This window comes from Hylobates moloch, unplaced genomic scaffold (assembly GCF_009828535.3).
Source record: "Hylobates moloch isolate HMO894 unplaced genomic scaffold, HMol_V3 SCAFFOLD_3, whole genome shotgun sequence".
NCBI classification, from domain to species: Eukaryota; Metazoa; Chordata; class Mammalia; order Primates; family Hylobatidae; genus Hylobates; species Hylobates moloch.
In genome coordinates this window covers 22,635,929-22,654,070 of record NW_026652278.1, presented here as the reverse complement: position 1 = coordinate 22,654,070, position 18,142 = coordinate 22,635,929, and the positions used below count along the sequence as shown (strand labels likewise).

The following is an 18,142-nucleotide window of genomic DNA, read 5'->3' as shown; positions in this document are numbered from 1 at the left end:
CCTCCCGGGTTCACGCCATTCTCCTGCCTCAGCCTCCCGAGTAGCTGGGACTACAGGCGCCCGCCACCACGCCCTGCTAATTTTTTTGTATTTTTAGTAGAGACGGGGTTTCACTATGTTGGCCAGGATGGTCTCGAACTCCTGACCTCGTGATACATTTTTTTTTTTTTTTTTTTTCTCTTTAAAGGACCAACTTTTCTGAGGCAATGATGCTGAATAGAATGTGTTTGGGCAGACTCCCCCTAGTTCATAGAAAGAGTATTGAACAGAGAGACCTAGGTTTCTGTTCTTCCTACTTATGGGTGACTGTGTGCCCTCAGATAAGTCATACCCCTTCTTGAACCTTAGTTTCCTCACTGTAATTTAGACAGTGATATTTTCAGTGGTGGAAGTGTTGGCAATGAAGTGGGGAGGGAGTTTACTGATAGAATCACCTAGGAATGAATCCCTTTTCAAAGAGGAGAGTTAAGCAGAGTCTCAGGGTAGGGAGTGAAGGCACTTTTAACAAAGTTCCTTGGGAGATTCTGACACAACCATTAACCCAGCAACTCCAGCCTACATCATCTTTGAGTCCTCGCATTAGCTCTGAAAGGTCGGAAAGTAATTAGATAAAGTAGTAGTAGCAGCTGCTCAGAAGGAGAGCTCGGGAAAGTGTCACCTGGGAAAGTGTCACATGGAAGCATGAGAAGCACGGGTCATCTGATGCCTGATGACCATGTGTCTGACCATGCAGGGAGGGGCTGGTCAGTGTGGAGGCTCATCCTTTCCATCCAACTTGCTCTTTTTTTCCCTTCTCCTTTAAAAAAATCTCTTACTATTTATTTCCTCCAGGTGTACCATTTTTGTAGTCAGATCTGGAGAGCAAACTTCCTTTTTTTTTTTTTAAGGGATAAATTTGCTGCACAGCATCTCCCAAGACAAAAACATAAGAAAGAAGGAAAAAGAAATACTAACCTTACAATAAACTGAGATGACCCTGGGTATTTTAGCTCTAGAAAACAAAGGCCACTCTGCAGGAGAAGGGAGGGCTCCTTCATGCATTCAGTCAGCCAGCAAATACTTGCTGGATAACATGGTACTGTGCTAGACACTCTGGGGTAACCAAGAAATATAACGCAAGTCTCTTATCATCCAAGAACTTGGAACCTAATTGATACTAGCAAAAATTAAGAATAAATTCTGCTACCTTGTAATTTGTGTTTTATTACTATTTTTCATTATAGAAAGTGTGAAAGATTATTGTAACAAATTCAAAAAATAAGAACCATATCAAGTCAATATTAAAGGTCTGATTGATCTCTTCCCTCGAGTCTCTCCCCAGTCTCCAGAGGTAGCCTACCACTGTCATGCCCAGTTTTTCTCTCACAAAAATAGGATCACACTACACACATAATGTTCTGCAAGTTCACTTAGTAGCAGGTCTTAGACATTTCCTCATGTCAGTACATAGAGAACACATTCTTTTTAACCACTGCAAATATTCCATCGTAAAAGCTATGCTATACATGACTGATCTTTCCTCTGCTGGTGAAGAGTTAGGCTGTCTGCTCTTTTTCCCATTTTAATAGCTAAGCTTTTATTGTTAACATTCCCCATGCAGGCACCATCCCTATTGATCTGCATGTATTATCCCATTTAACCCTCTCAAAACACCTATGAGGTAGGTGCTGTTTTTATCCTTATTTAACAGATAAAAAATCTGAGATGCAGAGTCGCACAGCTAATAACTGGCAAAAACCAGAGTCAGGTTCAAACCCCAGTCATCTGACTCTAGAGCCATGTTCTTAGCTTCTGTTCTCTGCTGCCTTTCAGATGTGCTTGTTCAATGGTATGTGTATGCCAGTGTTCCTGTGGGAGAGCATCCTAGCCAGGGGGTTGTAGAGTCGTATGTATTTGCATTTTAAATTTTCATAATTGCTACTAAATTGCACTCCAAAAAGATGGTATCAGTCTTCCCTGCGACCTTGAGTGAGAGTTCCCAATATCCACCTCCCACTGGATTTTATCAGTTTTTAATCTTTCCCAACCAGTTAGGAGGAAAACAGTATCTTGCCTTTTTAAAATTGCCTCTATTGAGTTATAATTGATATACAGTAAGTGCACATCAAGTGCATAGTTTGATCAGTTTTGACCTATAAATATACCTGTGAGACCATCACCACAATCAAGACTGGGAACAATGTTCATCATATCCCAAATTTCCTGTCTTCCATGTAACCCCTCCCTCCCCACAGTGCAACCCCCAGGTAAAGGATCTCCTTTCTGTCACTAAATATTAGCTTGCATTTTCTAGAGTTTTATATAAAGGGAATCATATTGTATGTGCTAGTTTGGCTTCTTTTGCTCAACATCATTGAGATTCATCTGTACTGTTGGGTGGATCAGTAGTCTGTTTCTTTTTTTTTTTAATTTTTTTTTATTTTGAGACAGAGTTTTTCTCTTGTTACCCAGGCGGGAGTACAGTGGTGTGATCTTGGCTCACTGCAACCTCCACCTCCTGGGTTCAAGTGATTCTCCTGCCTCAGCCTCCGGAGTAGCTGGGATTACAGGCACCTGCCACCACGCCCGGCTAGTTTTTTGTCTTTTTTAGTAGAGATGGGGTTCCACCATGTTGGCCAGGCTGGTCTTGAACTCCTGACCTCAGGTGATCCACCTGCCTCAGGCTCCCAAAGTGCTAGGAGTACAGGTGTGAGCCACCGTGCCCAGCCATTCTGTTTCTTTTTATTGTTGAGGAGTATTGCGTTGCATATATGGATACATCACATTCTGTTTATTTATTCATCTGTTGACATATATTTGGGTTGTTTTCAGTTCAGGGCCTTTACAGATTGTACTTTTTAATAGTCTTCAGTTAGCTTTGAGACTCATTATCTCATTGGTCCCCAAAGGAGGAGTATGGTATGAGGTTCTGCATTTGACAGCTGAGGAAACTGAAGTCCAGAGACTTACCCAGGATGACATAGCAAATGCAGGTTAGAACTCAGGATTTCTCAGCCTGGGCAACATAGGCAGACCCCGTCTCTACAAAAAATAAAAGAAAATAAAACTAGCCAGGAGTGGTGCTGCAAATCTGCAGTCCCAGCTACTTGGGAGGCTGAGGTAGGAGGATTGCTTGAACCTGGGAGGAGATCCTGGCTGCAGTGAGCCGTTATTGTGCCACTGCACTCCAGCCCGGGCAGCAGAGTGAGTGAGACCCTGTCTCAAAAAAAAGGAAAAGAAAAAACAAAAAAAAAACTCAGGATTTCTGATCTCAGATCACTCTGTTCTCCGGGTTCTTTCAGTTCAGGCAGCAACACAGTGTAGGAAAGGCAACATATGTGCAGAAACTACGAACACAGTCTGTGGAATCTGATTCCCTGAGTTTAAATCCTCCGTCTACTACTTACTGGCTGGATGACAAAGAGCAACTTATTTAACCTCTCTGCTTGGATTTCTTCACCTGTGAATCAGCCATAGTAATAGGAGGCTACTATGCAGAGTTATTTTGAGGATTAAGTGAACAAATACTGGTAAGGTCTTAGTGGCTTCCAGTGGGAGGTACTTAATAAGGGTTGTCTGCTATTATTATTCACTCATGAAATATTTAAGACCTATTATGGCTCCTCTCACTGGGGCTTCATAACCCTTTACCCTCCAGGACTGATCACTACTGGCATGGAGACTTCTAGGGAGGTGAGAGACAATTTTTTGGCTTTGCCCCGTGGAAAGCATAGAGTTGAAATAAGGGATGTCAAGGACTGGGCTCCCAGTTGGGAGGAAAGGGAGGCCAGTCGCGTTGCTCGGGGACCGGGGGTGGGCATGGCTGGGGAAGTACACTGCACTTGAGATCCAGACCAGCTCTGCATGACCCTGGCTAGCGCAAGCCTGCCAAGGCTTGCTCTCAGTAGAAACAAACAGCATGGCCTACAAAGTGCAAGCTCCCTCCTCTATCCATCCCAGCTTTACTAGGATGACAGAGTTATAATTACCTGTGCCATGAGCTGTTATTAGAAGCCAAATGCAGCTTTAGTGATCCTAGCAGAGGCTGAAGAATGGAGGACTGAGTGGCTTCAGAACACATCAGGGCCAGGGCAATGTGTCTTGATGCTGCCTCTTCACGTCCCTGTCACATTCCAGAAGTGTCCTGAGTTGTGCCATGGGATTTGTGGTGTCTGCAGCAACTCCCATTTATTCTGGGACAAGTTACCAGCTGTTGGGGTTTCTCCCCACCCAGGCTTCTCTTCCCCTAGTGCTGCCTGGTAGCTGCCCGGTATTGTCCAAACCTGCAGAGCAGGGGCCAGGGAAGAAAGTTGCCACCAAACTGTGGAGCCGGGTTCCCCAGGTGGCCTTGGGGAGAGGTTGGGGTTCAGGTGAGAAGGCCAACATTTAGGCAGTTATTAACAGCTTCTGTGATGAAATATTTAACACGTGTCTCCAAATCAGTATTTTTTGAGCACCAGGCAAAATGATAGGTGCTTCCCCTAAACATCACTTTCAGCATTATTATTCCTCTTTCACAGATGAGGAAACTAATCTCAGAGAGGGTAAACAGTGTGCCTGAGGTCACACAGCATAAGTAAAAGAGTTGGGTTTGACTCTACATTCTATTTTCTCTCCATGACACTGTAGCTTCCAAGGTTGTTTTTTTTGTTTTTGTTTTTGTTTTTTTTTTTTGACAGTAGAAGTCTTTGTTCAAGTGAAATCGTTTCCAGAACTGACAGAAGATAGCTCTAGCTACACTGCTGGGGGCTTTGGCTACCAGCTCAATCCCTGCTTCAGGGTCTGTGGTAGCTCCTAGGGCATCTGTACCCCTTTTGGGGGTCCCAGGGAAGGGACTCAGGGGACTCAACAGGGGGCTTAATAAAAACCCCAGGGCTTCTTTCGTGGTACCACCCAGCTGGCTCATCCTCCAGAGGCTGGGACGGGACTGAGAGTGTGGCTCTGATCAAAGCCCTCCTTTTTTCCCAGCTGCGCCTCTCCTGTAGTGTGGGGGTCTCGGCTCCCTGAAGAGCAGCAGCAAAGGGAAAACTATTTTGTAAGAACGGAGGAAGGAGGCAGACCTTGCTGAATGCGCCTCTGCCAGCACCTACAGCCAGGAACCAGGATCTGTTTGTGAGGTGGAGGGGAGAACTGGCCCCCACAGCCCAAGCTGGGGCCACTTTTCCATCCTTTGCAGAGAGGAAGGAAAGGACATTCAACCTCCCTCCGGGCACCTGGGCCTGAGTGAGGCCCTCTCACTTCTGGGGACCACTGCTGAGGGCATGGCATGTAGCCTGTGACATGGCAGTTAGAGAAAGCCAGGCTGAGGACGCCGCCTCAGGCCCCGGACCGCAGCCCCGCTGTCAGTCCAGGCAGGCCTCCTGGGCTCCCTCCTTCCCTCCCATCTCACTCTCTCAGAGCTGCCCTTCACACTGCTAAGTGGCTATTTTGAAATGGAAAAAAAGTTCTAATGACAAGTCTAGGCTGCTTCCCTCTGACAGGGTCTCCTAGGCACTTAGCTCAGTGTCCTGGGAGATGGGAGGAGGAAAGTGAAGCCGTCCAAGCAGCTGGGCTTGCAGTCGGCCACGCTGTGCCTTGGAGCAGGCACTGTCATGAGTGGAGACCTTGCCTGTCCCCATCCCTGCAAGAAATTGCTGTTCCCTTGCCTGTGCCATTCCCAGGCCCTTTCCTCCCTTGTACCCTGGATGGCCAGACCTGAAACCATTGCCCAGCCCCAGCAGAAGAGAGGCTTGCCCCCCAGCCTGCAAGTGGGATTGGGTGTTCCAAGCATCACCCCCCTCTTTCTTAGTTCCCTGATGGGTCCTGCTTCTCACAGCCTTCACACCCTGCCCTTTGGCTGGCGCTGCACAGTCAGGTGCCTGGTAAATAGGGCATGTGTTCCTACCTCCATTCTCAGGTGAGGAAACTGAGCCCCAGGAGCAGTTCAGCTGACTCTCCCAGGGTCACATGGGTTCTTAGCATCTGGCCTGGACCCTCTCAGAGCTGGGCTCTTTCCACTCCACTGACTATGTCTTCAAAAGGAGAACTGTGACCTGCAAAACACCTTCGTGGAGGCTGGAGCAGCCACCATCCCTTCAAGGATGAATCCCGTGGCTGTGACATTGTCACTCCTCTCTGGTGGTGGTGCCATTGTTTCCTTTGCTTAGAATCAAAAGGCCTCCCAGAATTCTGGAACTTATATTTAATAAATCATAAATGAAATGCTAATTGATGGTTCAGATGTAAAGACTGGAGGAAGTGGGAAAATGTTAATGATATACAATTGCAGGGAAAAAAGAGGACAGAGAACTGTAATTAGGGTATAACTAAAATGGCCCCCCAATAAGAGGCCTACATATAGGTTAATCATGTGGAGGAAAATATTTGGGTTGAAGTGACTCTGGGTGATTTTTTCCTTCCATTTACTTTTTTTCTGTAAAGAACACAATTCTAAAATAAACAAAAATGAGAGAATTCTTCAAGAGTCCTGGTCACAGCAGCTGCAGAGAGAGGTACAGTGTGAAGAAATTAAATCCAACAAGTGAAATGTCAGAAATGTCACAATCACCTTCATTGTTCTTGGAAGGAGGCTGATAGTAGGAGAACAGGCCAGCCGCAGGCCATGGAATGGCTAAGTGCTTACCACACCGCCGAGTCCATCCCTTACATTCACAACCACCTGTGAATGAAGTGGGTGTGAGTCTCTTTGTGACTGTTCTGCAAATGAGGAAACTGAGGCTTGGAGAAGCTCGGTAACCAGCCAAGGTCAACAGCAAGTGAGGGGTGGAGCTCGTGGCTCCCATTTCTACCTGATGGCTGCCGGGACACAGGGGCCTGCCTCCCACGCCATCCTAACCCTGCCTGTCTATCCCCTATCCTTCCCCAGGGGTGGAGTTCGTGGTTCCCAGGACTGGCTTTTATTGCAAGCTGTGTGGGCTGTTCTACACAAGCGAGGAGACAGCGAAGATGAGCCACTGCCGCAGTGCTGTCCACTACAGGAACTTACAGGTAACCATCCACCCTCCTTGCCCAGCATGCCAGAGGCTCCCCAGTCTCCATAACTGGGCCAGGTGTCTGGCGTCCTCGGCCTTGCTTGTCTCTGAGTCTAGCTCCTACCTGCAAGGCCTACTCCAGGCCACAGGTTACTTGCCATTCCCCAAGCACACCAAACTGTTTTCTGCTTCTGTGTCTGTCTCCTTCCACTACACGGAGAACTCCTAATCTTCCCATAAGACTTGATTCCATCAGGCTGCTCTCCACGTGGTGGCTACCTCCCATGTTGCTCCTAGCACGTGTCTCTACTTTAATACTTAAAACGTCCTGTTTGGGTTGGTTTTGGCAATATCCACTGTGATCCTCTATACTGTGAGTAACTCAAGTTAGGCCAGTGTTCCTCTGGCCTGTGATTGGGACTGACCCCTTCCCACAAGACTCTGATGTTCCAGTTTTTCTCTGTTTCTGTTCCCCTATGCAAGTATCCCTGCTTGCTAGAATAAAAAAAACACTGCTTTGTTCTTTTTAACTGTTCATCCATACAGCAAATACTTATCACAGGCATGCTAGGTACCAGACACTATTCTAGGGACTGGGGATACTGTAACAAGAACAGCAAAGTGGACAAAAATCCCCGTTCTCATGGATTTTTAATTCTAATGTAGGTGACAAGCAATAAATAAATGGTATAGTATGTTAAAAGGCGACATATAAAAAATACTCTATACACCGTATTTCACCCAGTCTAAGGTGCCATCATTTGTAAGGCACCACTATTTTTTGGTACCAACTAGAAAAAAAAATGTTGCAAATCAGGTGATGAGACTCCATCAACTGTAAAATGCATTTTTATTTCAGAGATATTAATGTGTGAAAAAATGTGTCTTAAGATCAATGAAATATGGTAATATGTTCTATAATATATACCTAATTAATATGTAATATATTAGAATGTGGTTTTCATGATTAACTTCTGGCATAGGCTAGGTTTTGATAGCTTAACAGAAGACATGGTATATCAGAGGGTGAGGGGTAAGTATCTCGACACACCTCCTGTTTTTACTACAAGGAATCAGACTAGTTATTTGAACCACAAGGCTTTGACTCAGGAAGTCCTCACAGTGGCTGTGCCCGAGTCCCAGGCTAGGCATTACTATTATCATTAAATTGTTTAAAAGTGACTGATCTAGCTGTTCTTAACCGGGGACATGAATCAGACTCATCTGGACAGTATTTCTAAAATACAGGCACTAAGTTAGATATTTAGTAGAATTTAGGGGTGGAAGGCAGGTTGCAGGAATATGTAATTTGAGAAAGTTCTCCAAACGATTCAAATGTGCACCCCTAGTTAAAAAAAAAAAAAAACTCAGATATGGGCCAACTTTCTTGTTTAATAATTGAGAAAACTGAGGCCCAGAGAAGCTATGTAATTTGTCCAAGGCCACGCAGATAGTGAGTTACTGGGCCTAGGATCAAATCGCCTGATTCTGAATCACTTTCCTCTTTTTACTCTACTATACTTGTCTGGGAAACTGAGACCCATAATGTCATGGCCCGGGTCACCATGTGCAGAGGACTATCATAGGCTATGCCCAAACTCAAGTCATTTAAGCCTCTGATTTCCCTCCAGAAAGCAGCTTCTCTGTGACTGAGGCAGCCACAGCGCCAGTGGCCCAGGGCTAGGCCTCTCCTGGGGCAAGGCAAGAAAGGCCTGACTTGGTCAGAGCAGGAGGGTCAGACTGGGTCCCACAAAGCCAGCTAAGGGAAGTCATCTAGCCTGAAGACATAATCATCCCTTTTCCCAACACGATGAAAGCTACAGAATGGTAAGGATGGAAGGGGTCTTGGAAATCATCTGGTCCTGATTTTCCCAAACCTTCGTCTTTGTACCAGCTGGCATCTTTTTGAAATGCAGCTTCCTGGGCCCGGCACGGTGGCTCACGCCTGTAATCCCAGCACTTTGGGAGGCCGAGGCGGGTGGATCACGAGGTCAGGAGTTCGAGACCAGCCTGACCAACAGTGTGAAACCCCGTCTCTACTAAAAATACAAAAATTAGCCAGGAGTGGTGGTGTGCCCCTGTAACCCAAGCTACTCAGGAGGCTGAGGTAGGAGAATCGCTTGAACTCAGGAGGTGGAGGTTGCAGTGAGCCGAGATCACATCATTGCACTCCAGCCTGGGTGACAGAGCAAGACTGTCTCAGAAAAAAAACAAAAAAAATGCAGCTTCCTGGATCTCACCCTACACTTGTTTTCTCATTTTCTCTAGGGCTGGGCCTGAGAGCCTGTATTGTAAACCAACCTTATATCAGGCTCTGATAGTCCATGTGAGAACCTTTTCTCTCATCCAGCATTTGCAGTGGTATTGTGCAGCCCTTCAGGGGGCCACACAGTTCACGATCACCTTGGAAGTTAGGAAGAGTTCAGACTTGCCAGGGCCTCTAATTCTAATTCATGTACGTTTCCCAGGGCAGTGGACTGCACTGTGTTCTGAGCCTCTAGGCCACGCCCCCAGGCAGACTCACCTCCCCGCAGCAGGCCCGAGCCATTCTTGTAGTTCTCAAGCGCGTTGGGGTAGACATTGGCTAAGCCCCTCGTGCCAGCCAACTGCAGTGCAGCTTTACCTGGTGTACCTGCTGGGGAGCTGGGAGTTTCCACCACAGGCTTCCCACATAGGATTTCTGTCAGTGGCTTTGACAGAATGCCTCTGTCCACACAGCCTCCCCAACCCCAAGCAGCAGGTAATGGCTGACACTTAAGTCAGGCAAATTTTAAACTTAACACCACTGAGAGGCCTTGAGTTGGGGACCAGAGGTTGCTCCTAAAGGCAGGGAGCAGGTTGAAGGAGCCTCTGTTCTCTCTGAGCAGCCTGTGCTGTGCCCCACGGCTGCTCATGGCTCTGCAAGAACCCACCCAGCGTGATTCAGAACAACAGGTGGAGCCAGCGCTCGATAGGAAAACTAGACACCTGCTTGGCTCCAGGCCCTGGAGCCGAACGTGTCCATGTACAGGACGCCCATTCACTTGCCTTCCTCAGCACACGGTTTACCCTCCCTTAGCCAAGGCAGAGGAGAACCCAGGCCCTCCATCAGCAGCTTCGCCTGCTGCCATCCACCATTTGCTCTTCTCCTAGTCAGGCTGCACCCATTTCTGGAAGCCAACTGCAGTCTCTTCTATGGAGACAGCAGACAGACCTGGTCATCTCACACACACCCTCTCATCTGACCCACAAACCATCCCAGAAGGGAGGGTGAGGACAACACTGTTCCTCCCATTTACCAGATTAGGCGTCTGAGGCTGGGAGAAGAGGAGTGGCTTTCTCCAACTCATATGGCTGGTGCTGCTAATAAGAAAAGCCAACATTACTGTTTATTCTGTGTCAAATGCTGTGCTGCATGCTTTGTGTTGCCTCTCTTCGACTTCACAGCAGCAACCTTATGCGGTTGTTGCTGTTATTCCCCTCCCTTCACAGATGTCAGAGATATTTGATAACTTGCCTGCTGAGGGATAGGATTTGAACCCAGGTCATATGACTTCAAAGTGCACACACTTAACCACCGTACCGGTCTGCACCCTCCTGTCTCCTAATCCAGTGCTCTTTGCCTTTTCCTTGCTGCCCTGTCAGAGAACCCCAGCTGGGGCCTCAAACCTGTCCCAGTCTGCCTCACTGTGTTGACTCCAGATAGCCCAAGAGCGGCCCGACCTGCCTCACGGTGTTGGGCTGAGGCCAGTCATAGCAGTTGAGTGTTCTGGGGTCATGCAGAGGCAGCCCTCAACGGTAGAACAGACAGGCCCATTTTTAAATCCATCAAAAGACCTCCAAGGCTCCCCACCCACTAGCCTGCCCTGACAGGAAACAGGTTGTTAAGAGTCTCAAATGTCAGGCCGTGGTGCTGTTTTGCACAATTGCCATAGGCCAGCGCTCATTTACCCTGCCTTCCAGCTTCCCTCCCTCTGCCTTTTAAGCATAGATATGTTGCCTAGAGCTTGGGCTGTTTCTGGAAAACAGAGTTGTTTTGGGAGTTAAATGAGCTTATTTAAGTCAAGCAGTTAGAACAGCACTTGACGCTAGATAAGGGCTTTGAAAGTGTTTGCTATTATAGCTGTACTTTCTACTTTCTTTTCTTTTCTTTTTTTCTTTTTTTTTTTGTTTTAGATGGAGTTTCGCTCTTGTTGCCCAGGCTGGAGTGCAACAGTGCGATCTCGGTTGACAGCAACCTCCGCCTCCCAGGTTCAAGCGATTCTCCTGCCTCAGCCTCCCGAGTAGCTGGGATTACAGGCATGTGCCACCACACCCAGCTAATTTTTTGTATTTTAATTAGAGACTGGGTTTCTCCATGTTGGTCAGGCTGGTCTCAACTCCCGACCTCAGGTGATCCACCCGCCTCGGCTTCCCAAGTGCTGGGATTACAGGTGTGAGACACCACGCTCAGCCTGTACTTTCTACATTTTCTACAGGAGACATGTATTACTTGCAAGCTAACATAATGAGGTACTTAGCATAAGTTCTGTAGCCCCAGGGGGGATCTGTGAACCAGGAAGAGGGTAACCCCCACAGCTAGGCACAGATTGAGGCATGTCCCCTCCTCTCCTCTCCTTCTAGGTCTCTACTAACATGTCCCTTCCTCCACTTCCCCTCTTCTTTCCACAGAAATATTTGTCCCAGCTGGCCGAGGAGGGCCTCAAGGAGACCGAGAGGGCAGGTAGCCCGAGGCCAGAGGACAGCGGAATCGTGCCACGCTTCGAAAGGAAAAAGCTCTGATGCTTCTGCTTCTGCTGCTGCTGCTGCTGCTGCAAGGTTGGAAGGGAGAGCTTGCCGAAGTGGGGCCTTCCTGATTCTGGGGACAGGACTAAAGCCTGAGAGGAAGGAAAACTAAGCAGGGCACGTTGCTTGGGCTTGTTCCCAGAGACTCAGTGAAATGCCTCTGATATGTCTCCAGGAGCAAGGCACCCAGGTGTGTCCAGCCCGCTGAGGGTCACCAACTCTCTCCCTGCTGACTCTTGTTTCTCTCAAATAGTCTTTCAATTTGTTTTTCTCTCTTTTCCTCTTGTTCTCTCTCTCCCTCCCTCCTTATGTGCCAAGGATCATTTCCTTTTCACAAAACTCAACTTCTCAGGGATTTTCACAGTGTTTAAATTCTTGATAGGATATAACAGGTCAGGCCTGGCTGAGTCAAGCAAGGAAAAGGTTTAATGGAAACTCCTGGGTCAGGCAAACCCCTGCAGTGAGTCTATAGCAGTATCTCTGCCTGGTGTCCCATGTATCCCCTGCGTTGAGGAGCTGAGTCAGGTCTATAGTCCTGGTGAGGGGACATCACGGACAATCTGTTGGCAGAGCTAGGAGGGTCTTCATTAACCTCTTCCTCCAGCTGCGCCACCCTTTTGAAAAGCCCCTGTTTTTAATGACTCTTTCATCCTCTCAGTTATTCTAGAAATCTGTCAGACTTATGCCTTAAAGTAAAATTAAATGAATTTTAAAGAAGATGAAAAGAGCCCTTCATTTTGGAAGCTCTGATAAGTTTCCTCCAAACTTACTTCCCTCCTCTTGATTTCAGGAGATGTCGGGGTTTGTTCTATTCTGGACAATGAATTTGGTACAGATTCACTATAATTAAAAATAAAAACAGAAGCATCTTCCTCCAGCTAAAGCAGCAGTTGGCGTGGGCTTAGGTTGAATGCTGGCCTCTCAGCAATGCATAGCATTGGCTTGAGAGGCACAGCTCCAGGCTGTGGAAAACAGAGTTGTCTTGGGGGTTAAATGAGCTTATTTAAGTCAAAGAAACATCATCTGTCCTTGATTCAGCCTTGGTGCCTGCACTCTGGGGTACAACCACCTCACAGTAGGATGGTTTTTAAATGGCCCCCCAGTTGGGGGAGAAGCTAAGGAAAGAGAAGGCTGCAGAGCCAAAGAGTGGCATTGAAGTTTGCTGGGTGTCTGTAGGTGGGCCCTTTCCAGCTGTGCAGATAGTTGAGGGCTCCCTGGGTTTGGCTATATGTGCAGACTTTGATACCAAAATGGTATGAAAAGCCGTGATTCCCACTGCTCTTTCTGGTACTGGAGGGTGGGTACCTTCAGGCTGTGGGGTCTCTAGCCTGATATTCCATTGAAAGGGTGTGGGATAAAGGTGCTGGGGGAAATGAGGCTCTGCCACAGCCATAGAGAGGCCCTTGGGCAGGTAAGAAGGGAGCCTGGAGATGTTTTCATGAGCTGAGATACTCTCCTGAAAGCACCCGTCATAGCTTAGCCCAGGAAAAATAAAACAAGGAAGACAGGTCACTCTCCCCTAGGCAGTTCCTGTTGTTTCTGTTCCTGACCTTGGGCAGGCAGACTGAGAAGGGACTGTGTAGGGTTTTGTTTTGTTTTTTTTTTCATTTTCCTTTTTATGGCATGTGAGAGTATACTGTACATTCTGTCCTTTGTACTAATGGAGGAAGAGCAGAGAGATTAGTTCAAGGCTGACATTTTATATCAGGTCACTGAGGCACACAAAGGGAGCAAATGAAGAACATAAAATGATCAGTGTAAACCTGAAAGCATGCAGTCATCAGCAAGAGACAGACTCATGGGAGCCGGTGAGAGAGAACAGTTAAGGCAAGCACCAGGGGAAAGCTGACCAACTTGAACAGATGTGATGCGGAGAGGTTGGAAGAAGCAAGAAACCTGAACTCATCATCAGGCTATTAAATAAAATTTATAGGAGGCTGTTGGTTTGGACTGAGCTCCTGCAATAGGCCCAGCAGACCAAAACAAAAGGGAGTCACACATGTTGAAGTTCTGTCTTCCAAGAAATCAGGAGAGAGAGAGAGAGAAAGAGAATAGCCAAATCCCCAAACAGGCCAGTTTTAACCAGCATGATGAAGTGTCCTTGGTTTTAACCTTTATAAGGAAAGCAGCTTTGAGATGACCAGTCTGGTTTTTGTTCTTTGTGTCTGCTTTCCTCAGCCTTTTTCTGTCTATAAAGCCAACCTCCCCCGCTCAGCTCATGGGAACACTCATTCTATTTTATAGAATGACATGTTGCCCAATTCTAGAATCAAAAATAAAAGCCAACTAAGATCTTTAAAGTGAATTTGTTGTAATTTTATCTTTTGAGAAGACCATATGGGGGCTGCTGAAAAGTTGGTATCTCAAATAAAGTCTGAAGATCATGGCTCAGCCCAGATTGTTCCGCTAGCCAACTCCACAGGTTTGAACCTGGCATTCTGGACACCAGCTATGCCTCCTCCATTTCTCAGAAAACCTTTGATCTTGTGTGTCTTTCTTCCCACTGAAGGGAATTGTGGGGGCAGTTCTTTGGCCTTCTTGCTGAACTTTGCTGGAAATAGCCCACAATTTTTATCAGAGGCTAGAACTGTACATTATCAGAGAGACTGGACACTTTATCCCCTAGCAAAGTGGGAGCAGACTTTACCAGCTCATCCCACTCCACCCCGGCCTTCCCCCACTCCCCATCCCCAGCAGCATTTCCACGGAAATCCAGATGGTCGTGTAGTGTTATGGCTCCCTTGTGATAGACTGGCCTTCATATTGGAAAGCTAGGGAGAGCCCCTGGGAGGGAGAGAGATAAGGCGCTATCTGCATTCAATCAGAACCTTCAGTTTAAAATCATCTAAGAGTCTATACTTAGTGTGTACATATGTATTTATTTTTATTTATTTTTATACAATTCCATTGGCGTGGTCCTTCACCGACCCTATGATTTGCACTTTTTATTCCTACGTGTGCCACACACAATGCAGTATTAAAGGCAACCAGGTAAATATTGATTTATTTTTTAAAGCTTTTCTTCAGTGTTTTGTCAACCATTTCAAAGTATCTCCCAGAAAAAGATGCTGAAGAGCAATTGCTACCTTAAGCAACAGATTCATATTTACCCCGGGTTAATACAACAAAAGGCCTGTGTAATTTACTTTTCATTGTTAACACCCAAAATAGCATCTATCTAGACAGTATCTGCAAAGAATTTGGAAAATGTGATGGTGTGAGCAGCAGCCATTAGTATCAGGGTTTCCCATTCTTGGACAGTCCGAGGCTGTGACCTGTTAGATAATTAGATTATACTTGAACTGGACCAGAGTTTGTTTTTTGAATTTATGAGAAAAACAAAAACACTAAGTTAATTTAAGTTTGAACTTGTAAAGTATTGAAATTTGTTGAGTGTCCTATAAATTGTCACTACTTTTCCTGATCTGTATAACTGACTGCAAAGTGTTTGTTTTTACAAAAGAGAGAAGATTTTTAATAAAGAGAATTTGAAAGCTGTGAGTGATTGACTCTGTATCATGCAGGGGGCCCTGACATTTGGCTGGGGAAGGCTCACCAAGCAGAAAGGTTGAGATTTGGTCCCTTTGAATTGCGAATTATTTTCAAGAGTTGAACAGAGAGGACAAAACAGGTTTTCTTAGGGCTCCAGTTAGGCTACCAGAGAGAATCAGAGATTCTCAGGGGTGATCCTCGGGGGATGAATCTGACTAAGTGGGGGCTGCTGTCCTTTTGGAGGCTCAGATACGAACATTTCTTGGCCTCTTATAAACTCCTAGCTTTGCCACCCAGTGTCCTGCACCAGGGTTAGGCCATTTCTGGCAGTTCCATCCCCTGTGAAGATGAATATCTGGTGGTCAGTGCTGTAGTGGAAATAGCAGGCACAGGCAGAGGCCTGGCCCTGCCCCTGTTAGCCCATGACTTCCTAAGGCCCACTTCCTTGGATGTAAAAGAAGATAAGAATATTACTCGCTCCAGGTGCGGTGGCTCATGCCTGTAATCCCAGCACTTTGGGAGGCCAAGGTGGGTGGATCACGAGGTCGGGAGATTGAGACCATCCTGGCCAACACGGTGAAACCCTGTCTCTACTAAAACTACAAAAATTAGCCGGGTGTGGTGGTGCGCACCTGTAGTCCCAGCTACTCAGGAGGCTGAGGCAGGAGAATCACTTGAACCCGGGAGGTGGAGGTTGCAGTGAGCTGAGATTGTGCCACCGCACTCCAGCCTGGGTGACAGAGCAAGACGCCATCTCAAAAAAAAAAAAAAAAAAAAAATGAATCACCTCCCAGGGTTGCTTCAGGGTTAAGATAATTGCTGATGGAAGCACTTGGTGTGCTGCAAGGCACCAAATCTTGTTTGTTTTTGCAATCTGGACAGCAGCCCTCCAAATTTCAGGGGTTCTTAAGTTCTTTCTCAACCTTTTCTTCTAGCAAAACAATGCCAGTCTTCTGAGCCCAGTTGGCCAGTCCTTTGAATGGCCCCGAATCTTCTCTGGGCCCTTCCCTTTTGTTGGCAGTGCTCCTGAGTCAACAGGGAGTGGCTGGGCAGCCTGGACCCAGAGGGCAAAGTGAGGGGGCCGCCTGCAATTCCTGGGAGCAGATTGCAGGTCTGAGGAAAGTTCCTGCTGAGCCTGTTGCTGTCTGCGCCCCATCCCCACCTCCTGTGGCCATTGTGGACCAAGCTCAGGCCTCCAGTTTCCAACCAGGAGGAGTAGGGAAACCTCCTTTTCTGCAACTGCTATCTATGCCCCAGATGGCCAAAGCAGTGAATGGGCCTAGACTGGTTCTGCTGCCCTAAGTACAGGATCCAGGATGCTTGGGGGTGCCCCTGGTGCCTAGTCCTAGCATGTTGTTCTATGTGGCACAACCCTAGAGAGGGCATCCACATTGTATCCTATGGGATGGCACCCCCTGGAGTTGTGCAATGCAGACACCCAGCCAGGGACACCCCTTCCTTCAAGTTGCAGTTGTTCCCCCAAGCCTGGGTGTTCCCATTTGCTCTCTGATATCTCTGTGGGCCCTAGAGCCTGGTTCTGAGCCAGTCCACCAGGCTGGACCTCTGACTCTCAGACCTACTCCCTGTACCACACCTATCCCCAGGGATCAACTCCAGACTGCCCCTGCCGGACTCTGCCACAGCCTAGACACTGGGTTGCCTCCTCATAATGCCCTACTAGGTCAGGGCACTTGGATACTAACCTTGTTTTCTTTGTTTGTTTGTTTCAGACAGGCTGTCTGTCACCCAGGCTGGAGGGCAGTGGCACGCGATCTCAGCTTTGCTATAGCCTCTATTTCCTGGATCCAAGCCATCCTCCTGCTTCAGCCTCCCAAATAGCTGGGACTACAGGCATGTGCCACCACATCTGGCTAATTGTTTTTTGTAGAGATAGGGTTTCACCATGTTGCCCAGGCTAGTTTCAAACTCCTGGGCTCAAGCAATCCACCCACTTCAGCCTCCCAAAATGTTGGGATTACAGGCATGAACCACCAAACCTGGCAACAGCAACTGTTAACTGCCCTCTTAGGCAGTGGTTGGACATCTGGGCTCAACCCTGTCAACTCCCCATTCTCTTTTCCCACAATGACAGTCCTATAAAGATGCCTATCCTGAGTGAAATTCCAAGCATGGTGGAGCAGCATGGCCCCAGAGACCCCCAAGCCTCTGCTCTTCCTTTTATAAGCCAGAAAACAGGCCCAGAGAAGAGAGGTGACTTGTTTGAGGCAACACAGCTTATTGGTATAGGGCCAAGACTAGAATCCAGATCCCTTGAGTCTTGCTGGGGCTACTTGGAGAGTTTATGATATTTTGATTACATTATCTTGTGAATTTTCCAGGTCTGGTCCTAGCTGGACTTTGGCACTCAGTGAGGGACTCAAGAGAAATCATGAATTCTCATGCTTTGGGTGCATCAGCCACACCTGGTGAGTTTGCTAAAAATGCAGATTCCTGGACCCCCCAGGGAGATTCTGACTCACTAGGTCATGGGGAGGACCCAGGCATTTGCATCTTAGCCAGCCTGGGGGGTAATTTAATGCAGGTGCAGTCCACCGATCACACTTAGAGAAACACTGCCCTAGATGTCAACCAGGGACTTCCCCAGTAGCTCCTAGAATAGAAGTGGCATTTACTTTACTGGGTGGTAGGGCCATTCAAGGTAGGGGCACTTTAGTGTGAAAAAGCTTGACAGTAGGAGGCAGAGAAAAGGAGACCAGCATGGCCATGGCAGAAGGAGCTGGTGGCAGCTGGTGGGTGGGGGAGGTGGCGAAGGATGGGGGTGGGAGCATGTCACAGTCATCCAACTGGGTTTGGGAGCATGTGTTATGATTTTTAGTTGGGTTCGTACTTACTATGCTCAGGCAAAAGTCAATTTTCCAGTGCTCTCTTTATCTTTGTTAATGGCTGGAAGTGTTGTGGTTATTAAATGGCTCCTC

At 47.3% G+C, this 18,142-nt stretch overlaps 1 protein-coding gene across 1 annotated transcript in view; it reads left to right on the top strand.

Moving 5' to 3' along the window:
- The window catches only part of RBM20 (RNA binding motif protein 20), a 191,804-nt gene extending 176,592 nt beyond the window's left edge, over positions 1 to 15,212 (top strand). The window contains exons 13-14 of the mRNA XM_032178034.2: positions 6,845 to 6,966; positions 11,601 to 15,212. Coding sequence (XP_032033925.1) covers positions 6,845 to 6,966; positions 11,601 to 11,711 — 233 coding nt within the window. The 3' untranslated portion in view covers positions 11,712 to 15,212. The remainder of the gene's footprint in view (positions 1 to 6,844; positions 6,967 to 11,600) is intronic.
- Positions 15,213 to 18,142: the final 2,930 nt, after the last annotated feature.